This window comes from Equus quagga, chromosome 14, assembly GCF_021613505.1.
Source record: "Equus quagga isolate Etosha38 chromosome 14, UCLA_HA_Equagga_1.0, whole genome shotgun sequence".
NCBI lineage: Eukaryota > Metazoa > Chordata > Mammalia > Perissodactyla > Equidae > Equus > Equus quagga.
The window spans coordinates 12,053,900-12,078,506 of record NC_060280.1 but is presented as its reverse complement, the minus strand read 5'-3'; the positions used below and the strand labels follow the sequence as shown (position 1 = coordinate 12,078,506).

The 24,607-nt window shown below is 38.3% G+C and overlaps 1 protein-coding gene across 3 annotated transcripts; it reads right to left on the bottom strand.

Annotated features, from left to right (window-relative positions):
* Positions 1-2,253: 2,253 nt before the first annotated feature.
* On the bottom strand, positions 2,254-23,877 carry TPH1 (tryptophan hydroxylase 1). 3 transcript variants are annotated; one of them, XM_046685027.1, is made up of 12 exons: positions 19,991-23,877; positions 19,754-19,890; positions 16,362-16,400; positions 15,622-15,805; positions 13,298-13,398; positions 11,082-11,149; positions 10,743-10,939; positions 8,132-8,267; positions 7,298-7,424; positions 5,753-5,848; positions 5,040-5,173; positions 2,254-3,579 (listed from the first exon to the last, which is right to left on the bottom strand). In XM_046685027.1, exons 2-12 carry the CDS (start codon positions 19,868-19,870, stop codon positions 3,405-3,407), a joined length of 1,374 nt encoding a protein of 457 aa, XP_046540983.1. In that variant the 5' UTR covers positions 19,871-19,890; positions 19,991-23,877; the 3' UTR covers positions 2,254-3,404. The 3 variants fall into 3 exon arrangements, with proteins under 3 accessions (XP_046540983.1, XP_046540980.1, XP_046540982.1); XM_046685024.1 differs by having other exon boundaries at positions 19,754-23,877; XM_046685026.1 differs by lacking the exon at positions 16,362-16,400 and having other exon boundaries at positions 19,754-23,877.
* Positions 23,878-24,607: the final 730 nt, after the last annotated feature.

Below are 24,607 nucleotides of genomic sequence, written 5' to 3'. Positions count from 1 at the left end.
GAAAGCAGCAACTGAGAAACTGAGAAATTGAACAGTACTTTTAGCAATCCTATGGGGGAGGCAGATGAGCGCGAAGGAGGGGACAAAAGTAGGAGCCCAGGGTTCCCAAGGAGAAGCGCTGGTCCACACCCATAGCTTTCCTTTGGGGTCTCCAAAGGGCTGCACCTTAGTAGTAGAAGCAACCTGGAAATAGACCAGCCCTCACAAAGACTGAGCTCAGCTCCAATTGCCTTGATTCCTGGTTGGACTAACGAGATCTTCCCATGCCTTTATATACTGCCTGCTAGAAGCAAAAGTGAATTCCCTCTGGAGAAAGATAAAATCATCCAGAAGCTATGGGGGACCTCTGATTAGGAGAGTGATTATACTAAAGATTCTTTACATATGACAATAAGTTTCTTTTACAAAGTCCTCTCATAACAGAATTCCTCAATAACCCAGGGAAGTAGACTTAGCTCATGTTACAGATGAGGAACATGAGACAGACTTCATCAAGAATTCTGAAAAGTGGTTACTCTAGGTTCCAGGTTTGGCTTCCCTTATATCTCATATTCATAGGCTTTTTAAGAAGTGTAAGGATGTTATAGATTCCTTAAACCAATAAAATTGCTAACATATATTTAAATTAGTTTTTAACATTTGTTTGACAAAAAATAAATGCTTGTTGAGAAGATGAATTTTGTGCTAATTTATTATCCAGTTGAATAACAAACTTACAAATCATAAATGTATGTTATATAGTAAAATAAAGACTAGACTGAAATAGACCACAGTATCTTGATACATGTCCTAGAAATTAATGTATGAACTCTATTATATGTCCCCTTAGAGAAATCCAGAATTTTTTCTTTTTTCAACTTGGGAGCCAACTTAAAAATTAACTATAATTCTGTACATTTTGGTGTGTCGTTACTACTGGATAACTCTGAATGACAAAATAGGCAGATTAAGAAATGTGGGCATTCTGATGACCAACATTTCGAGCTTTCTTCAAAAAGTCAGGAAAACACCATCTATATCTTTGAGTAATAACTCACTGATTAAGAATTATGAACCAAATTTTTGGTTCAGTTCTGTTCTCATATTTGAATAACTGTTAACATATTCCTAGATGCTTTGCAGATACATACGTAAAATGCATGAAAATTCTAAGACTCTCAGGATTCCTGATTTACTAAATATCACAAATCCAGAGGTTAGAAGAAAGAAGTGAAATCAATCATTAAATATTTCCATTATTCTGAAGTTGTGAATTATAACTGTTGTGCCTTAACATTATTTCAGTGTGCTTTAGTCATAGAGTGATTTTAAATACCATTAGTATAAACTTCAACAACTATGATTCTTTACCATGATCAAAGTTGTATGAAAGTAACCACATATAGTATGCATAATTTGCTGTTATTTGCTATCATGGTTTGCTTATAATAGATTTCCTTGCAACAAAATATGCTAACTATAAACCAGCTAATCAATATTTCAAATGATTTTAGATTAGCTGACTTGGGTCTGTTACCATCAAAGGTATACTTAACAGTCGGTCAGCTATTAAAATTTATAAGTAATGTGTAAATCCAAAATAGCATGAATTACTCTTCCCAATTCTAGTTCCTTGTATAACAAAGTGAAATAAATTCTTTTAAAGTTTTGAATAATTTCTTTTGAGGTCTAAAAAGTATTAAAAGATCTAGTGATCTGATGTGAAATAAAACATGTTAAATGGTATGTAATTCGACTATTAATGTGAAAAAAAATAAGGACACAATTCTTCAAGTAGCTGATTAAGACTGGAAAATTAACTTAAAATGTGACTGTGAATGTAGCATTAAGAAATAAGATCACTGGGAGAGGAAGCTGACGGGGTATAATATTCAGGTGATTCTGAGTTCCTTTTAAACCTGTTGAGTTTCAGATACTTGACAGGGCTGCTGTGTTACACAATCCCATTTCATTCTGCATGAATGGTACTACAAGGAGTTGTACAAGGTTGGCCTAACGAATAGGACATCTAGATGAAAATATCCAGCAGCCAGCTGGAATTAACAGGCAAAAATTCAAGAAATATGTCAGAGTTAGCACTGCAAATATGGGAGTCATCTGAAATAAGAATTGAAGTCGTGGACATGGATGACATTTCTCATGAAGAGATGGCAGAGAGAGGAGGGCCAAAGACAGAAATTTGAGGAAAGTCTTCCTTTAGTGGGTAGGGGGAGGAAAGGAGCAAAATAAAGAGACCCAGCATGTATTTGAGAGTTCAGCTTCACTCATTTATATCAAGCCTGTACTACAGCACCATCAGTACTCCCTGAACTATACAGCCGACATAACCAATCCTTGCAACCCCTTGCATTATTACAGTGGTGGGTCTGAAATGGTCTTCTTGATCTTTCTTACATTCCACTTCTTCTTTATTTCCTCACCCTCTACCCTCATGACTTGCCTTCCTATTTACAGTCTCACCTTATACCTTGGAAATAAAGTACTTGACACTGCTTTTCCACCTTTAACTTTGTGCTTCTCTCTTGTCTCTCAGTTTGAACTCTCCTTTTGGCAGTGCTGTCTCCTGCTAACCAGAGGACAATCTCATCACGATACATGGGCCTTGCAAGTGGCACCCCCACCAAGTTCCCCTTGGCCCCACGAGTAGGACAGATAATCTAAAACAAACCAGCATGATGCAATGCCATAGACAGGAAAAAGAGTTTCAAGGAAGATGGTCACTTGGAAGGGACTCCCTAGTGGCTACAAAAAAAAGTCCCAAATTCTTAGCCTGATCTCAAGGATTATACCCCAATCAACCTTTCCAGACTTTGCCGCTACTATTTTCCTGCAGGAAACTACACCTGAACTAGACTACTTGCTCTTTACTGGGTATGTTTCGTGTGCAAAGGCCTCTACACTTTGCTCATGCTACCAGAGGAGACAGTTGGGCTACTAAATTTAGGCATGTGAATGTGACCAAGCTTGGCACAAATTCATCGATAAGTAAGACACTTCAGAAATAAGAGGATCTTAGATAACAATATGAATCAGCTCCATAATACCCCATTAAGATACTTCAAATGATTATAAATGTCATTTTGCCAAGAAGGATTGAGGAAAATAGAATCAGGCTGGGACTAGATCTATCCATTGGGTCAAACAAGTTCTCTATGAAAAGCAAGTGGTCAATGAATTGTATGGTATGTGAATCATATTTCACTAAAGATGTTAGAAAAAGAATAAGTTGTAGCTAGAGTATCCAGGTACAAATTTTCAAAGACTAATGATCCATTAAGAGATGGGAATAGAGAATATTGTTTGGCTGCAGTCCCCCCCACAACCAGCTCTTCAAGAAAAGCAAGAGTTGGCCCACAGGCCTCTGAATTGATGCTCAGCTGCTCTCAGGATTAGGACTGGCGACATCAGATGCTCAGCTGCCTGCCGACCTTAGCAAGGGCATCACTGACAACATCGAGGTCATGCTGAAGCTCGGTCATGGCGCTGGTTATGCTCTTGGTGTCTTTCAAGATCTGAATACTTCGTGTATATGGATTATACTTCACTCCAAATGGACGCTTAATTGTTTTGGTAAATTCTCTATTTAAGAAAACAAATGAGAGGCAATCAATTTCTAGGGGGAAAATGATGAAAATTAAATAACAGCAAAACTATTTCACACACTAGGCAAAAGACAAATCTCATTAGCTATTCGTGCAACCAATCTGAGCTACTTCCCTACGCTGCATGTGCAGAGGCCCCCTGGAATCCCACACGGGTAGGAAATCGAAAGTAGACATGGATACATCTGCCCCTGTATTACTGGGGAAAGATCCTGTGGATGGCTTTAGTAACCATTCATTACTTTATACAGTAAGGAGACCAACTACAGTAGCTTTATCAGTAGACAGTGACAATAATTGACACAGACCCCTCAGTTGTGATTTACATAACTACACCTACACACACACACACACACACACACACACAGACACTGAAACAGGCCAAGAACAGTCCTGCCTCCTACCCACATACATTCTGTTTAGAATGTTTTCCTCTAGACTTCTCTCAAATGACCTAAATTCTACCCTTTCTTCAAGCATTAAAGTTGTGCCTTCTTTAGCCAACATTTGAACCTCTCGTTTGGCACCCCCAAGAACAATTGTGTTCAGGACCTTTAAGGACACAGCTGAGGACAACTGTACATGAGTAGGGGTTGAAATCCAGCTTGCAATACACCTGGTCAACCCAGGGGGACCTCTCCTTCTAATTTGCACGAAGGTGCCATATGTGCTAGAAGGAGCCCTGCTGGGATTGTTATTTGATTCTGTGCATAGCCCAACTCCTCAACTAAGGGAAAACCCCGGAAGACAAGGAATATGTCTTCAACCCCATCTATCTCCATCATCACAATGTGGCATCATAAGCCCTCCACCAATTGTTCTGTTGATTCTGCTCCTATAGTCCTTTCCTTTCCTACTACCTCTCTCTTTAAAGAGTTCAGGCTTTTATTTACACCTGAAGTATTGCAAGAATCTCCTAAGCAGTTTCTCTGCCTCCAATATCCTTTCTTAACAACACACTTAGCTGATTGATAATTAAAGCAGCTTTGAATGCCTCACACATATCTCCTATATTTTTCTATCTCCTTACCTTTCTTATGCTGTCCTTTGGCCAAAAAATTAACATATCTAAATCCTATCTATCCTTCAAATCCTTTCTCAAATGCCATTAAGCTTTACCTGTTCCCCTAGCTGGAATAAATTGCTCCTGAATAAGTGCAGAACAATGTTTCATTGTGTGTAGTTTATTTTTCTTTTAGATTACAAACTCTGATGGGAAGAAAAGCAACTTGTCAATGTATCTGATTCATATTTGCAGCTACCGAGCATCATAATAAACAACATACTCTAAATATTTGTTATGAAAGAAAGATGTGTTACAGGCAGAGGCGTAGGGTAAGATTCTAAATATCCAGCTGTTTACTTCTGCGATTCATTACCATTATTGGACCTATCTTTCGCAGGGGAAAATCAAGTCATGAGGAAGATATACTTTACCTCATCTTCTCCTTTGCATCTTCGAAGCTTTCAGACACAAAGTAGACATCCTGAAAAGTTGTGATGAGACACTCCTGCTTGCAGGTAATCTTGGGATCAAAGGGCTTTACTTTGGCATGGCCAGAAAGTGCATGCTGGAGGAGGGAGAGTGAGCGAATCAAAGACTGCTATCTATTTTCATGGATCACATCTACACACAACTGCCCGAATCGGCACACCTCTGAATGTATTACTAAGGCACTGGCCCCAACCTCCACTTCCAAACTTATTTCCTACAGCTCTATTTACCCCCACAATATATGCCAGCAAAACAAACAGCTTGCTATTCCCCATAAATGCCCCAAGATCACCTCCATTGTTCTAACACTCTTCTCCATGTCGGAGGCACCCAAGGATCTTTCTTTCTTTATTTCTGCATTATGGCACCTACTTTCTACCCTGCACTAGTTACTCCTATACACGACTTGTACCCACCACCAGGCGGTCAGCTTCCTGAGAGCAAGACAGTGCCTTGGATGGTATTTCCTGCACATCTGATTTAACATAGTTTTTTTATTTAAATTGGAAATTAGAGAAAAATGTTTCTTAAGTAATGTTTACTGCCACCCCAAGTATTTTCCATAGTAAGCTCTTGTTCAAATCCAAATATAATTTCAGGTCGTATCAATTCTATGAAGTGGGTATGGTTATGTGCAAAGATCTACAGCTCTTACTTTGAGTTCGCTGATAGAAGAGAGTAATCCAGCACCAAAGACTCTCAGCTGCCCGTCTTGTTTACACAGACCAAACTCCACAGTGAAAAAGTAGCACTGCGAAAGGACATCGACATCACTTCACATCCTGAGTGACTCAACATAACAAATCACAGCTCTTCATCCCCAACCCAGAGCACCCTGGAATGAAGCCCCAGACCCCCAGACCAGCTCACAAGTATTTCTTCAATCGGTCTTGTTCTAAACCAGCACTTCTCAAACTTTTGTTCCCAGGACCCTTACACACTCTTAAAAATTACTGAGGACCCCAAGACCTTTTGTTTATCTGGGTATTAGCGAGCTATATTTACCATATCAAGAAATAAAACTGAGAAAAATTTAAAGTTTATTAATTAATTTTAAAATATAATAAACCATTTTATGGTAATATAGACATTTTAATGAAAAGTAACCATATTGTACAAAACAAAAATCATGAGAAAAGTAGCATTGTTTTACATCGTTACAAATCTTTCTGATGTCTGGCTGGAAAACAGATGGACTCTCATATCTACTTCTGTATTTAGCCTGTTGCAATATGTTGTTTTGGCTAAAGTATATGCAGAAAAGTCAGCCTCACACAGATAAGTAGTTGGAAGAGGGTTTAATATTGTAATAGCCTTTTCAGACAATTGTGGATATTCTTCTTTGATATTCCATCAAAACTCAACAGTAGTTTCTTAAAGTTCAGCTGCAATGTGAAATCTGAAACCACATCAATGAACTCTATTACATTCAAATCCACTTTGCACTTTGAATGGATCTTTTTACTCAAGGACCCTGTGAAAGGCGTTCAGAGACCCCAGAGGTCCCCAAACCACAATTCGAGAAGCACTGTTCTAACCATCTAGCTTATTTCATACCACATCCCCCACTCTCACAGGCTGCTCCAGCTTCTTGTCATTTCCCCAGTTACAACAAGCACTCCCTGTCTTTTCTTGTGTGCCTTCATGCTGAGATGTTCTTCCTTCCTTTCTCGGCACATGAAAACATTACTTCTCTTCCATGGGCCAGTCCGGATGTTCGTCTTCCATGAAAGCGGCCCCAAGCAGTTCTCTGCACTCCCAGAGCTCTCTGCCTGAACTTCTCTAGAGACCTCATCTCCTTCTAACACAACTGTCTCCTCAAGAAGTGTGTAGGTTCCTTGAAGGCAGGAACCAGGCCTTACTCATCTTTGTATTTCCAGCACGATGTCTAGCACCTTGCGCTCAAAAATATTTTTAGCATCATTTTTAGGGAATCTATCATTTTTGTTGAAAAAAGAAGATATACAAACTACTAACATTATTGTACTCCAGAGTTTCTCTACCTTTTTTTTTTTTAAAGCTCATGTCTCCTTTTGATAAATCTTAAAGTTTTACATCCTCCTTTAGTGTTATTTAAATTATTTAAATTAAATTAAGACAAATTTTCAAATGGTCATCTTGAATGTACACTTTACCCAAATACTCAGACCCCACCCCAGGTAAGAATTATTGATCTATACAGCTATTTCCAGATTTATACCGTTGCCAGTTTTTGAACAGCCTCCTCTGAAGCTCCAAGGGAAGCCAGGCCAATTTCTTGGGAGAACTGAGCAAAGCTAGGTTCAGCCAAAAGGGGGACATGACCTAAGAGTTCATGGCAGGTATCTCTGAAAAAGAGGTACAAGCTTGTCACACTGTGATGCTTCTCATGAATGCACAACCAACCATTAATCTGATCTTTTTTTTTTTTTCAGATTGATCAGGTGGCACTACTTGGAAATGAACCACAAAGGACACTAATACAAATAAAGAAACTATTTTGGTTCAAAACCTTGGCCACTCACAAACACACGCACATAAGTGCATACAGATACCCATAAACAGCCACATGACCTCCATTCCTTTAGGGGTTTTAATCAGAGCTCTGCTCAAATGTCACTTCTCAGCATGTCCTTCCCTGATCACCGTTTTCCAAATAGAAACACCTCCCATGCACAACTCTATGTCCTCTCCCTGCTTTATTTTGCTCCACAGCACTTATCACCATCTGAAATAATACATATATTTACTGATTTGTTTATTATCTATATTCTCCATTGGAATATAAGCTCTATGAAGGCAGAAGCTTTTGTCTGATTTTTTTCAGCGTTACACTTCCTATGCTTAGAACAGCACCTGGCACCTAACAGGCTGCCAATTAATAATAGTACTAACAATGGAGAACATACATAGAGCATGGGGCATGTGTTCTGGGCCAGGCACTGTTCTAAATGCTTTACGTGAATTCATTTAATCTTCACAAAAACCTCATGAGGTAGGTACCATTATTACGAATAGCTATTTGATGAATGAAAGTTGAAGTGCAAGTACTTACGGCTCTGGGGTGTAGAGGGGATCTGAACTGTGTCTCACATACTGTGTGCAGTGAAAAACTCGAAAGGCTAAACCTGATAAGAAATCTCTTGGTGATAAGTAACCAGCTACAGGACGAATGGAAAAACCTGTGCGCTCTGCAAAGCAAAGGAGAAAACAGAAAATCTTCACCAGGGGCCGGCCCCGTGGCATAGTGGTTAAGTTTTCAGGCTCCGTTTCCATAGCCCAGGGTTTGCAGGTTCGGATCCCAGGCGCGGAGCTAGATATCGCTCATCAAACCACACTGTGGCAGCATCCCACATAAAATAGAGGCAGACTGGCACAGGTGTTAGCTCAGCAGCAATCTTCCTCAAGCAAAAAGAGAAAGATTGGCCACAGATGTTAACTCAGGGCCAATCTTCCTCACCAAAAAAAGAAAGACAGAAAGAAAATCTTCACCAGAACAGACTGTTTACTTCAACACTTTAATTCTGCCAGTGGCACCAAGTAACATGTTGAGGGAGGACATGGAAACTAAAAATTTATTATATGTGTACTATGGGGAAGTAATAATTATAAGCACTTACCATGGCCAGGCAATTAGTTAGACCTTTCACATATCAGATCTCCTTTCATGTTTACAGGATGAGTTTATTCTCCTCATTGTGACAACTATAAAACTGAGGCTCAGAGACTCAATATTGTGCCCAAGGCCACACAGTAGATGATAAAGGTAGAATGAGAACTCGGGTTTCCTTATATTACACCTTGCTGCCTGCCTAAAGAGTTCAGAATACCCCCTAGACAATCTTACTTTCTTTTCAAAAAATAACTTAGTAACAAGATGTACTAATTTGGACCAGAACTACTCTTGAATCTATGTCATTTTAAGCCAGTACTACCTCTTGTAGTTTCTTTATTTTATCTAAACCGGATGATGCTCTTCCATCCCTCAACAGCTAAGACTGCATGCCCGCTGTAGAAGGGGCAGCCACTAGGGTGCACTGGCTCAGGGCATCTCTATAAGCTTGAATCTTGCCCTTCATTTCAAACCCTCACACTCTGGTATTCCAGTTCCACCCAGTTGCTTTGTACTCGGATTCTCCCACTCTGACATGCAGACTTCATGGTCCAACAGATCTTTCCACAATGATAGAAATGTTCTGTATCCAGGCTACCCAATAGGGTAGCCTCTAGCCACATGTGGCTATTAAGTACTTGAAATGTGGCTAGTGCAGCTAGGAAACTAACATTTTGGTTTACATTAATTTTAACTATTTAAACAACTATATGCCTAGTGGCCACCGTATTTGATAGCGCAGGTGGTCTCTTCCAACTAATGTTTTGTTTGAACTGTCTTTTAATTTTGGTTGCTCTCTTTGACACTTTCCCTTGAAATACCTTTAGCAAAATGTTCTGCAGCCATGCAAGCTCCAGACCCTAAGTGAACAGCTTTCAGTTTTGTATCTGTAGCAAATATTTCCTCCAAATCTTATGCAAAATTTGATTTGATGACAACTTCTGTAGCATCTGCTTGTCCATCTTTGTATGTCCCACGAGGTCATGTGCATTGGTTCTCTGTCATCCTTAATCAGTATTTTTATAAAAATCCAGTTTTTGTAGGAACAACTTAAGTGAATTATTCCCTTGTAAAAACTATATTGCCCTTTCCTGTTTAGTCTTTCTTCGTTTTGTGTATAGTGGTTGAGTGATGATAATTATGGAGTTGAATAGATATGCAGATTTTTGTAACAGTCTATGTAAGAAATTCAGAGAGAGTAATTTCAGACCATGATGAGAAGAAACTAAACTCTGAATCAAAAACATAACTTCTTTTTTCCGCTAAGGTGCTAATCTGCTGTGATCAAAGGAGATTTTTATTTTTCTTACATTCTCTAGACTCTGGAAATCAGTGACCATTTTACTTCCTATATTAGATAGAAAAAACAAGGAGGCCTGGGCCAAATAAATATGAAGAACTACAAGGAACACAATTGTCCTTCCCCTTTGTTTATGTTCCTGCTAGCACATCTCCTCCCTTGGGAAACTGATAAAATCTTGGTGTGGAAAGGGCTTCAGAGATCATCTGCTCCAACCTTGGCCAAGTGGCTTGAATCTCCTCCACCACATCCCTGAGAGTGGTGTGGCGCTCTTGCAAATACCTCCAGGGATGGGGAACTAACCATCTCAGGAGCCTGTTCTATTTTCAAATGGCTCTTTTAGCAAGGTCTTCTCCATTCTGAGCCAAAAGCTTGCAGTTTCTCTTCAATAGTCCTTTACTTTAGGGCCACCGAGTAACCCTCTATTACATAAAAATGATTTTCCAATATTTAAATATAGCTGTAATGTCCCCTAAATCTCCAAGTTAAACACCCTAAGAGTCCTTCAAACTTTACTTATATGACACATTTTCCAATCCCCTTATAATTCTGCTCACTTTCCTCTACACTTCCTCCAGGTTGTGATTGTCCCTCTTCAAATGTGGTGCCAACTACTGTACCCGATACTCCAGGACAGAGTACAGGAAAATTCTGACCTCCCATATAACTGGACCTTATTCCTCTATTAAGAATTCTATCATGATCAAAACAGAGTTCAACATTCCCCTTCCAAAAAATTAATTAGCTTATTACCTTTTAAAAAGTTTGAGACATCTTCCAGTTGTGGGATATTATCTTCCCGGTATCCACAATATTTAGAAAGCAAAGGTAAGTTTTTGAGATACTCTCTGCACGCATGGGTTGGATAAAGTTTGTTGAGCTCTCGGAACACAGTACCCCACGTCTTAATCTCCTCTTCAGTGAATTCAACCTTAGGAATGGGGTCTCCACTAGTGAGATACAGGGAAGGAGTTACTTTGAATTAGCATTTAATCAACAGTAGCACTTATTTTCTATTTACTAAATGAGCATAGTGTACTCTATTATTTTATTATTTCAAAGTTGGATAAGTTATTTTTACAATACACTTACTGTTTATAGTTCATAGCCAAGTCTGCAAAATACTTTCGTCTTTTACGGTAGACATTGTCTTTGAAGCCCTGATAATTAAAGACAAGTTTTTAAATATTCACACTAAAAAATCCTTGACAAATGATATATAGGAAACATTTCATTATTACTTGAGCTATTATATTAAAGGGCTACATAATTGTTATTATGAGCAAGCATTGTTAGAAATCTATGATCATTTTTATTTCAAAGTCAGTACCACACTAGAGCTTTATACTACAGTGGCTACAAAGATAAAAGGTATTATTGATACAAAGATACTATAGTGGCTACAAAAATAAAATAGTTTGAGGAATGAGAAAAGCACCACCCTAGTTAAATACATGGCTCTTTTCCAAGGATGAGTTTTTTTTTCTTAATGTTCAACTACATTTTCACTTATATTTTCCTGTCATAGGAATTCATAATAAAATAGTAATTAATAATACTGGAAATCATGACTCAACTGAATCTAACCTTATATTTTTATTGCAAAGTGCAAACATATTCATCATTTACAGAAGCACACAATGATAAAAAAATAGACAAAAGAGCAATGTTAGAATTTATATCTACGAGAAACATTTAGGAAAAAAATAGACAAAATAAGGCATCAAAAAGCAAAGCCCAGGAGGAAATAGCCAATAATGCAAATACTAGGAAAGAAGAGGAGGACACGTGCAAAGAGAGAATGAGACTCATCTCTAACACAGATTCATGAGCCCCTACGACGCACCTGGCTGGTGCTAAAATATAAAAGGAATCATACAATACACGGCCTTTGGTGGCCAGCTTCTCTTGTTATCATAATGTTTTCAAGGGTCATCCATGTTTTAGCATATCAGTATTTCACGCTTTCTTATGGCCTATAATATTCCATTTTACGGACATAGCACACTTTACTTATCCGTTCATCAGCGGATGGACATCTGGGTTGTCTCCTTTTTTTTGCTGTTATGAATAATGATGCTATGAACATTTGTGTACAAGTCTCTGCGAGGACATATGTTTTCAGTTCTCTTAGATATGTACCTATTGTACCATTGGTGATTTTTAGGCAGAAGAAAGATAATGATCATATTGAGGTTTTTGATCGTTCTAGTGACTAAGAGGAGGATGGGTTTGAGATAGTAAGACTGGAAGCAGGGAGCCCAGTTAAGGAATATGGTCATAGGAATGAATAAAGAACAAATTTAAGAAATATTTAGGAGGTGAAAATCAGCAGGACTAAGTAGCAGCTCAGTAAAACTTATTTATTCATCTTTCCAAAAACATCCCTCAAATTTTCTTGCCTCTGAACCTTTGCTCATATTGCAATGAATTGTCCTTCCTCTCCGTCTCTTTCCTGCCAAAATCCCTTAAGGCTCAGTAAAAATGTTGCCTTTCTCCGATCTCTTCAGCTAGAAGTCTTTGCTCTCTTGTGTATATTTCAAAGCAATCTGTTCATGCCACTTAGCACACTTTTTACTTTTTACCTTGTGTGTGTTTATTTATATATGCGTGCTTTATCTTTCCAACTAGACTGTAAGCTCCCTGAGGACAGGTATAGCAATTTATTAATTTCAATAGTGACTCAATAAGATGTTATAGAATAAATGAACGGATCAGCTGGCGGTTAAGGCAGTATAAGATCACATTCACACAGCTAATAAGTGGTAGAAGCTGAATTAAATCCTTGGTCTGTGGCTCTCTTCTCTCCTCCCCTCCCAGTATCCTAGAGCTCCTTAACCAATCCTAATGCCCAGGATTTACTAATTCTCCAACTCACACCTGTACTGTATCCCATATAATTTTCCAAGGAAACAACTTCCGAGTTCATCGACTGCCTAATAAACCAATTATCCTGGGCAGCATGAGTGCTGTCTTTCTCCTTCCTCTATTTACTCCGCTTTCCAATAACTCATGCCATTTTAATAAAAACTGACTGCAGACACTGTCTTCATTTTAGTATAACTCTTGAAATAGCTCTCAATAATAGGAATGCTAGGCATGGGGCAGATGTTTTGGGGCCAATGAAGTTAGATGTTCTTCAGGCAGTTAGTCTCAATTCCACCAATGTGGAAGCCTACTAACACTTCCTGAAATCCGGATTAAAATGAGATCTTATTTAGTCTAGAATAAGCACTTTCTGGAAAAAACAAAAAGTTGCCCTTATTTTTAGTTTGCTTTAAATTACTTTCAAAAAAAGGAATATTTACAGGATGGTCCGCATCTAGTTCAGATCCATACATCAGAACTCTGTTGGCACAAAGGTCCAGGTCAGAAATCTTCTTTGGAAACCAAGGAACAGTTTCCATATCTGCAAAATACAAAAACCACTAAAAGTTGAAGAGACAGTCTCAAATAAGGCAATAAGGAAGAAGAAATTAAGAAAGCCATAAATGCTTTTGGATGAGATTTTTATTTTAGCTCGTACATTGAGGCAAAATTTATACAAGTAAACTACTCTATTTCTAGTAAGTAAATTTCATTCAAAATTTTTGAGCTTTAAAATTTTTTTGAGTCATCAGGTTGATTTTCTACCAACCTGTTGTTGGAGAAATGCTGTACTTTAATAATAGACCAAAAGTTTTAAAAAGAAAAACAAAACAACTTAACCCACATATTTAGTTATCTTAAAAAAAAAAAAACAGAATAAAGATGTGCAACTTTACAGACTAAGTGCAAATTTAGTAAGAACTTTGATTGTTAAGTTTTGTTGATGATGGGACCTTGGAGATCATTTATGTCTTTGCCACTTTGATCTTCTCATCATTCCTCAGACATACAAGCCCTCCTAAGACTCTGGCTTTTTGCATATGCTGTTCTTTTGCCTGGAATACCTATCCCACTCCACTTTCCACTCCACTCCATCCTTCTATTTTCCTGAGACTCTCCTCATCCTTCAAGATACAAGTCAAATGAGCCTTCACTGACCCTGTAGGTGGAGCTAATTCTTTGTCATCTGTGTTCCTATGACACTATATTTCTAACTCTCTCAAAGCTTTTTTTTTTTAATGCTTTTTTTTTGGTGAGGAAGATTGGCCCTGAGCTAACATCTGTTGTCAATCTTCCTCTTTTTTTTTTCTCCCCCAAGCCCAAGTTCATGGTAGTATATCCTAGTTGTAGGTCATTCTAGTTCTACTATATGGGATGCTGCCACAGCATGGCTCTATGAGTAGTGTGTAGGTCTGCACCCAGGATCCAAACCTGCGAACCCTGGGCAGGCAAAGCAAAGTGCACAAACTTAACTGCTCAGCCACGGGGCCGGCCCCCTGAAAGCTTTTACTATATTTTATTACAATGCATCTGTTTATGTGTCTGTTTCACACAAAAGAATGGGAATGACTCCAGGATAGGGACTATATATTTTTGTTTCTCCATTTCTTGGTAGAAATATCTGATACAAGTTGATGTGCCCTAAATATCAACCAAACCATTTAGCCTCTATAAAACTCTTCATTTAATAGATGAGCTAACCAAAGTACAGAGAGGTAAAGTAATTTCTCCAAGGTAACTCATTCCTAATGGACGAGAGAGGACTAGAACTCCATCCTTCTTGCCCCAGTCTAACGCTCTTTCTAACAAATCCAGAAGTGCTATTCAAGAGGTTTAGCAAATACAACAGGGGCACTAAACACTTAAAATAGACATGAGCAGAGCCCTAGGCTCCTGCTCGGCCAGGTGTTAACCCTTTAGTTGTTTGTGGTGGAGAGAGGACTCCTCGGGGAGGATCTGGAGCACACTGGCTTCACACGTGGTGGGGGGCACTCACAGGACTCAGGGAAGCAGCTATCTGCCAGGCAGAAATGGAAGTACATCAATTTGTAATAGCTTGTACAGCCATACGAACACATAGCAGACAAATATCAGCTCTGATGATACCCCAAACACTGTGACGTAATCTGAAGGGATTATTTTAAATTGAATACTCTATATAAAACCTGGCTGAATTATCCATTTGTCTTTGCCCCAAGTAAACTACCAGGGTTTTTTCACAATGGAAGATCTTAGCCTATATCTTTGCGATCTGAGTGTCTGAAACTTCAGAAGGCTTTACTGCTTTTTCAATTGTTTTTGGTGGGAGTGGGGACAGGCAGGAATGCTGTACAGAGTGTATTTCACATCATAGTTGTCAGCAGCTGTCAACATTCTCAGCAAATTCAAATATTCACTTACTCTACTAATGCTAAGCCCTGTGAGAGTTTCTAAGTGCTCAGGGATTGTGAACGGAGGTTTGTGAAGTCAAGAAATGCTTGATGATTTGGAAATGGAGATAACTTAGTTGATTTCTAACTATGCTGAATTCTTTCTTATATTCAAAGTTTCCTTTCACTTCTCTCACATGTAATAAAATGTTGCTTGATGATTTTTCTTTCGCATTTTGAGCAAACTATATTTTGTGTTCCCTTCACTACAAAACTGTGAGCAATTTGAAGAGACAGTGTTTTATTTTCACTTTCATGCCTTTAAGATAAATACAAGATTACACACAGATTATGAACATAATCTTCTGAGTCGTATTTTCACTTTTCAAACTTACCATCTTCTTTCACAGTGAAATTATCTGGTGGATTCACAGAGAGAACATTAGTATGAGACTTCAAGAGGTGAAAAATATCATTCAGTTGTTCTCTGTTGATATCACAGTCAATAAAAATCTCAAATTCTGAGTTTCTCCTCTTTGACTTTCGGGACTCGATATGTAACAGGTTCACATGCTTCTCCTGTGTAAAACAGAAGGTCAAGATCACGTGTGATGGCCTCAGTGGCCTCAGATGATAATAGTCTCTGAGAAGATGACTTTCATTACCATTAAAAGTCAACTTCACACTTGTCATAATAGCCAAAGGGGAAAAAGGCTGTTTTTAGTGCTGCCAACAGCAAAATAATTCTCCCTAAATATTAGGTACTATTCAAGAAAGTTTGAAAAATTCATCACATCCCCCAGAAACTGATAAAATCACACTCACTAGAAGTTTCTCAGATTGCCGGAACTGATTGGACTTCAAATCAAAATACCAACTCTCCCAGATAAAAAAGAACCTTTTGAAAATTATCATAAATAAAAGCCAGTTTTCAAAAAGTGATATTAATGTTAGTCCTTTAGAAAGAAAAGTTTCCTTGCAAAAATGCATTTAGCAAAATTAGATGAACAGCGTGAACCCAGAGTATTTAAAACCTCAAATCTCTTAAGCTACAGACTTAGTAACCAGCTGAACCAGATTGCTTCTTCTGTTCTCTTGCCGTGCAGCCCAGGCTACGGGTGCCATATGTGCAAACCTGTGGGAGGAGGGCATCTTCTCTCACCAATTTGGGTAGCTGAGGAAAAGGAGTGGAGACATAGTAATGAAACATAAGAAACAATCATGCAACAGTTTTTTCATCTAAAAAATGAGAAGATTAGAGTAGATGATCTTCAGTACTAACCAGTTCAAACTAAGTTAACTTAGCAAACACCTATGTAGCCAGATAAGAGCTGTGAAGCAGACGAAAAAGGGTAAGACATACAAGGAGTTTAACCTAGTTGGCTAGCACGAAAGACTAAGAGAAAACAAAAGTAATGAGTGTTCGGGTGCAGAAGATGTTTGGCAAAGGGAAAAAGCATCATGGGTTAGAGAGAGTAGAAGGTTCTACGGAGTAGATAGGAACTGAAATGAGTCCTAAAGAACAGATAGAATAGGAAGACAGAAGGGAAGAAAGAGGATTCAAACAGGAGAAACTGTACGAGCAAAGGTAGGGATGAGATAAGAATTATCACGGGACATGAACCGAGAAAGGAGAGGGAGTATCAGGGATGCTGGGAAATTGGAATAGGCAGGGTTTATCATGGAACACAGAATTTATCATGGAATCAATAGAAGAAAGCCAGTTACAAAATGGACTGGAATTGATCAGGAGTGAAGGAGAGTTTCATTTAATCTATTTCTTATAAATTTCTACAATGAGAATGCATTCATAAATATTTTCTGAATGATGACTTGAATAAATATAAAGCTAAATTATGTTTTTGGAGAAAAAACATAAAATATCAATCCTTCCTAAATTAATCTATAAATTGAATGCTATCAAAATCAAAATCTTGATGATATTTGGTGAGGAAACGTACCTAAACAATTTAAAAGTCCATCTGGAAGAAAAATTTAGTCAAGAAGATCAAGGAAAATTCAGATAGTAAGAGAGACACTCCCTATCAGAAATTTCAATTACAGAAATAGAGGCATAGAGAGGTTAAGCAGTTTGCCCAAAGGCACACAGCTAACAAGTAATTCAAACCCAGGCTGCCCAGCTCCGTAGTCTATGCTCTTAAACACTAGACTGTAATCCAGTGGCACAAGAAAGCAGGATTCACAATAATGAATAACATGGCTCTTCTTTGAACAAGATTTCCATAATCTTAAGAATAGACACACTAAAAACTGACATAGCCAAAAATGGCAACATAACCTCATTGGGAAGGTGGGGGGAAAAGGAAGTTGAGGGGGCCACTGGAAACGGAGTTGTGTCAAGAAAGCTAAATCTTTACTTCCATTGTAGGAAATCACTCAGAAAGACCTACAATTGAAAAAAGCAAGAAATAGTAGCATAATAAGTATATTGTTTATAAATATGGAATTGAATGGTAGAAAATATAGTTAAAAGAATTGAAATGGTTGCCTCCTGTAGGCTGAGGATAAGTAAAATGAGTGGATGCATCCCAGAACACTATGCAGCCGCTAGAAGAACAAATGAGACCAACACACAGCAGCATGGGTAGGTCTTAAAGACAGTGCTGAGTGAAGGAAGAAGCGTACCACACGATAACGTTTATATAAGTTACCAATGCTGCACAAAAACTCTACACGTCCCCAAGTACACACAAAAAATAATTCAATGTATAGATTAAACATTTCAGAGCAGTTGTCTATCAGAAGAAAGAATCGGAGATGGAGTGGAACGAGGAAATAAAGCAGGAGGAGGCTGCATAAATCAATTAAACAAGGCACACGGTTAGGGAGTATTTAGTGAGTATGATGAACTCAACTCTCCGCACCCAAGATTAACCAAAACATTAAATGGAACTCAGGAGAGAAGAGAGATGAAGCAGAAGACTGCTGTTTTCTTCACAAGCTTTATAGTGTGGGTTGACTTTTTAAACCATACACAAGTATTCTTTGATTAGAAATAAAATTTAAAAAGACAGCTGATGGAAGAAGAAACAAAGACATATTATTTAGAGACTCAAAGGTAATCAATAGAAGAGCTTAAAGTAACGTAATTATCAAATTTTAGGAGGAGTAGGAGGGAGAAAGGAGGGAGGTGGTAACAGTATCATTCACAAAAGAGAGTAAATGAATATTGTATGAAGTTGATAACTCAAAGAGAGCTACAAGAGCAATATTTACATTTTATAAACTTACCATCAAAGGAACTAAGGAACAGAATAGTTAAAAAAGGTTGCCATAGTCCACGGAGTGGGACTGAGGATATGGTGTGTTGGGTGGGAAAACTGATGCTTTTCTAACTCTTCTAGACTATTTGTCTATATTTTGAAATGATAATTCTTTGAAATATTTTCAAATGGCTATATAATATTACGTCATATGATGTGAACTTGATTTTTAAAATAGCCAACATTTATTGATAATGTACTTTGAACTATCCAAAGCACTTTATATATATTAACTCTGTTAATTCTCACAATGACCCTCTGAGGTAGGTAGAGTTCTTGTTTTATAGATGTAAAGACTGAAGCACAGAGAGACTAATTAATTTGCCCATGATCACCCAGCCAGTAAGTGACAGAGCAAGGATTTGAACCCAGGTCATCTGCCTCCAGAGCAAAAGCTCAATCTCAGTGATGTTCTCGTAGCATAATTTAACCTCTCCCCTACCTTAAGACAAGTAGTTTGCTTATAATTTTTAGTTCCCATAAACAAATCTTTGTATCCCTAAGCCCTTAAACCAGGTTAGGTCCCCAGTTCAATGCTAGCATAGTACCTGGTACTTCTCTTTCAGGTCATTTTACACGCATGTAATTATGTATTTACTACAATATTTGTTTAGTGTCTGTCTCCCCCTCTGGGTTATACACACCGTGAGGGCAGGCACTGTGTCTCCTTGGATCACATCCACATCCTTAGGACTTGGCACACAGAAGTACTCAGTAAATGTTTGTGTTCTGCCTGACTGACCCCAATTTCCTTAAGATAGATTTATGGAAGTGGAATTACTGGCTCAAAAAATATGAACATTTTAAGGCTCATAATATACATATTGCCAGATTGTTTCCCTACATGTCACATCAATTTACCCTCACACCAAAGGTGTATTTAAGTGCCAAAACACATGGAAGCTTTGGCAGTAGGAAACGGTATAATCGTACAATCTTTGCTATTTTGCTATATTAAATATCATTAAAATTTTAATATTTTATTTAATTAAAATTTTCTTCTCTGAAATCTATGAAGTGAATCTTTCCTCCCCCATTTCTTTATTAGCATTTGCATCTCCTCTCCTGTAAATCGCTTGTATCCCTTGTCCATTTGTTAGAATTGAGCAATATTTTAGAAATTTAAGTGCTTAAGAAATTTCTGTAGTCCACTTCTGAAGAATTTACAATAATTTATATTTTAAATATAATTTTAGAGACTCATTTTAGCAGAATTTTATGCAGAAATATGGAGAGTGCTTACCTGGAAGATTTTCAGGGCTTTTATAAGTCCTCCAACTTCATTCTTTAAGGAAAAAATGAGAGTTGCTCTTCCCCTGTCTAAAGAATGGTCTTTGTTTTCCTTGTTGTCTTCAATCATGATGAAGTTGGTGTATTTCTCTAACAAGAAAGTATGAAAATATAAAGGAAGGTCTAAGAAAGAAATTGTGCAATGTAGACAATATTTGATAACATTAACCAAAAATTTTAGTTTCCTTACCTGTAAAACAGGGATATGCAGATATGCTTTGCAAGACTGTGATGAGACCGAAGTGAAATAAAACATTGCCTAGCACGGTGCCCAGGATGTAATAGGCATACAATACACGTTAGTAGTTACTGTTTCTTTTTCTCTAATCCAAACCTTTCAGGGCATGACTCAAGCCGGCCGGCTTCTCGAAGTCTTCCAGACTATTGTGGCCAGAACAAGGTGTTCTTTCTCTGTGAAAACCTACCTCCTCTGTCCTGACAATTGTAGCACTTTGTTATACCAGGTCTCGAATGGCTTCCTCAAATGTTTATTCATACATGTCTGAATACATTCATACATGAAGGAGCAGTGAGCTCCTTCAGAACAGGGATGAGGCCTTCTACAGTATTTCTTTTATAAGTTCAAGAGCCTGGTCAGCTCTGGACACATGTGGACTAGAAGAATAACTGTACCAAGAGAGTTCTAGTTCCATACAAGTATCTCCTTTCGTCTCTGACTGTGGAATCCCCTAGGCCATGGGCCCTGAAGAATCAATATTGGCCTGCACGTGCTATGCGATTATAAATCCACCTTTGTGTGTGTGTGTTGGGGGAGGGGAGGATATTGTGGGAGCTAGAAGTAGGGTACAGTGACTTTGTATTGATGACTTTCAGTTGAGAAATAAGATTTGGATTAATAAATAGAAAATGCATATTGAGGATTTATTTTTATTAGTTTTATTTTGGTTATTACTTCTTCCTAATCACCCAGTGTCATGTTGCAGTTCTAGTAGAATTAACTTTTAACAACTTAAACTGAGATAAGTGATCCTACTGTCTTTCACCTGCTCTCTCTCATTGACCCAAGCCTGCAGCATGACCACTCCGAGCAGGTACAGTGTGACCGCGTAGGCTTGAAGCCAGACAGGCTGTGTTCCAGTCCCTCACAGCTCAATCTTCACTTCTCGTGGAGGCTTCCCTGACCTCCCCGCGTCAACTCCCCTTGGTGCTGGCATCATGACACCATATGCCCCCCAGTCATAACAAAGTCACAGGTGCAGATGTAGCTCTGTCTTGGTGAGTACTTGGTGACGTCTGTCTCTCCAACTAGATGGTGAGCTCCATGGGGGCAGGGATCACATGTGCTTTTACTCACCACTGTATCTCCAGGACCCAGCACAGTCCCTGCACATAACAGGCCCTGGATAGATGTCATTGAATGCATAAATGAATGAAAGATTGATTAAGACATGGTCTCCACCCTCAGGGAACTGGAAGTCTGGTGAGAGTGACAATGCAGATGGATAGGCACTGTAACAGGGAGCACAGATGGCATAGTGATAGCAGTGACTAGATTGATTATTCTGGTACATGTTCAGAGATGCTTCATTGAAGAAGATGTGTTTGAATTGGATCTTAAAGAAAAAAGGGGAAAGGAGTAGATGAGGAAGTGAAAAACAAAGGATGAGGTGGGGCTCACCCATTACAGAGCAGTGGGAGATCATGTAGGCAAGGTAAGTGGGGCCAGATCCTTCAAAGCGCTCTGTGAAGGTAATATGGGGAGTCTGGACTTGATCGTCTATGCCCATCCAAATACCTATGTAAGAACCATGGCCAGTCTGATCGAAGGCTAAGCGAGAAAAGTAAGGACAAGGTAGTTTTCCATTTAGCTAAAGTCCCAGCTTTGAAATGCTTTTCTATAGGATGATGCAAAATGAGGCACTTCATGCATTTCTGTCTTTCTGACCAGAGAGCTCCTGGTGAGTTTCTCTTTCCTCCATAAAGCCTTTTTCTTATCCATACTGTGTAACATTTTGGGGCCCCTTATAAGAGGCAGGCCCAAGAGACCTATCTGTCTTGATAGAGGGTATAAACTACCAAATATGGCTCAGTAATTTTCAGCTGTATGGTCATAAACAATAGTCTGCTACTAAATTTGCCAATGGAATACAATTTTCTGTTTCAGAACTCAGTCTTTCTGATACCTTTGGAATATGGTTTAACAAATATTAATCAGGCATGTGCTAAGTTGAAGGACTTCTACATATAAGTTCAGAGAGTATGAAGATAAGAAAAAAAGAAAATTCTCCACTCTGTGATGGCAAGATTCCATCCATTCTTAGCAACCCCAGGAGGGGGCTAAGAGAACCAACATTTGTCAAATGTCTATAAATGTCACGCACTAATATTATCTCATATAATTCTCATAAAATGTTGGCAGGAGGGGATAGGAATTATAGCTATTTTATAAATGAGAAAAATGAAGCTTAGAGAAACTAACTAACCTGTTCAAGGTCATACAGCTGGAGAATGTGGGAACTCATATTTAAAACTGTGTCCTTGAAAATGTGAATGTTAACACATCCATCTGATTTCACTGGGGTTACCCTAAAAATGTCCAGAAACATGGACGGTAGAACAAAATTCTACATCTAATTGAAAGCTGCCTTCTCAGAAGATGACCCAGATATCTACTTTGGCATCTTCTTAACCACCTATTTACACTGCAAAACAGTGTAAGGAAATATCTGGAATGTGAAGGCAGACAATCCGATCACTGGTCTAACATTTATCGGTATATGACCTTGGGCATGCTACTTAACCTTTCTGAAATGGCAAAGTTCCCAAGCAATTAACTGGAACTCACAACATCCAAAACTTTCTTATGCATTTTAAAACACGCACTGTGACTTGGTATTTTGATGTTTTCCCCACAGAAGAAACAAGCCTATTTCGGGTACCAAGAAAAGATTTAGATACATAATTCAAAATTTAACAAATACTTATTGATTCATTGAGTTTAAAATCAAAGCTGCTTAGATATATTTAATTGTGTTAATTTATTCTCTACAACTAAAACAATCTCCATGTCAAAAGCTTTAAAACTGAATGACCACTTAAACTTAATATTAACGTGGATTTTTTCTGTGACTTAAATGATTACTAATGGTAAAATAAGTGAAATTTCAACCCAAGTACATTCACATGTATAAAGTACCATAGTCAGTGTTAGGGCAGTAAAGATTAAAAAACAAAGAAGACAATTCGCCTCCAAAGAGGCATATGTATGAGGGAGGGGGAGGAGGAGAGACAGACTTTCCAATAGGTGCAAATAAGCAGAAGAGAACGAGACCCCGAGATCCCAGCTATGATATCTGAGGAAAACACCCAACCTCCCCCCCTACTTCCCCACCCCTTGATCAATATCCCACAAGATTCTGAAGACGACTGGAGATGGCTTCTGGCCCGTCCTTAAGTCCCTAATCAGAAAGGATTTATGGATGAGAAGCAAGAAATCCTAAGAGAGATCTTTGGCTTCAAAGGAATTGACCATTTCTTAAGGTAAACTTCAGTATACACAGGAAATTCTGAATTGGTGACGCTGGGGTTAAAAATTCAGGAATGGTCTCAGATATGCGTTCTCAAAATGCTTTTAGAAATGTGAAAACCTTTGGAAACATTTCTCATCTGTCTAACTATCACTCAAAGACCACAGATGAGTTTTTCTCATGTAGAGTACAGGTGACTTTGTCCTGTAGTATGCAGATGCAAACAATAAGAGAGATGTAAAATAATATAGCAGTTGTCTGGTAATAAATCCATCTACAAATCCTTCTAGGCGAACTATAATTTCCATGTGCATCAATTTCCTTATTTGCAAAATTAGAAGGAGGATAATTAGCACCTATCTATGATTATAAGGAGGATTAAATAGATATATTATATATAAAACCCTTAGAACAGTTGCCAGCCTATGCTAAGTACTCAGTGAATATTAGCTCTGATAATGGATAGTACATCCCAAATTTCCCAGTCTTCAGAAAAAAGGGAAAATGCTAAATTGTAATGGAATTGACATTCTAAACTCCTCTAAGAATTTTTCTTGCCCTGGGAATTAAGCATTTCACAGGATAGTTATAAACCTATTTCTTTTTTTTTTTTTTTAAGATTTTATTGTTTTCCTCTTTTCTCCCCAAAGGCCCCCAGTACATAGTTGTATATTCTTCGTTGTGGGTCCTTCTAGTTGTGGCATGTGGGACGCTGCCTCAGCGTGGTTTGATGAGCAGTGCCATGTCCACACCCAGGATTCGAACCAACGAAACACTGGGCCGTCTGCAGCGGAGCGCGCGAACTTAACCACTCGGCCACGGGGCCAGCCCCAAACCTATTTCTTATAGTAGCAAGCACATGGAAAGGCTGTTTTATGACAGAAAATGTCAAGTATTCTTTTGTCTGAAGGTGATTTTCAATTTCATTAGTTTATTTATTATGAAACCCCTAAAGTGCATTAAGTTCCAAATCTCAAGTGAATAATTAGCAATTCTTTTGCAAACAGATGAAGACCCCAAAGTATAATTTGAGTCAGCCTATACTTACTGAATTCCTGTTTTCCCTGATATCATCACCATGTCATGCTGAAGGAAGAGGATTCTGCAAATATGAGCTATTTCCTGGCCCACCACTATTCCCGAACACAAGCAAACTGTAACAACTGGGAGCAAGGATCAGAGAACAGTAAAGAAAAGCAATTTCTGCAGTCAGTGGTGACACTGAAAGAATTTCAGATCTCCTGACAGTTCATCCTTCAACAATCTCTCAGAGCTTAGAATGCAATTCTACGTATAAAACTACATAAAGATTTCCTTTC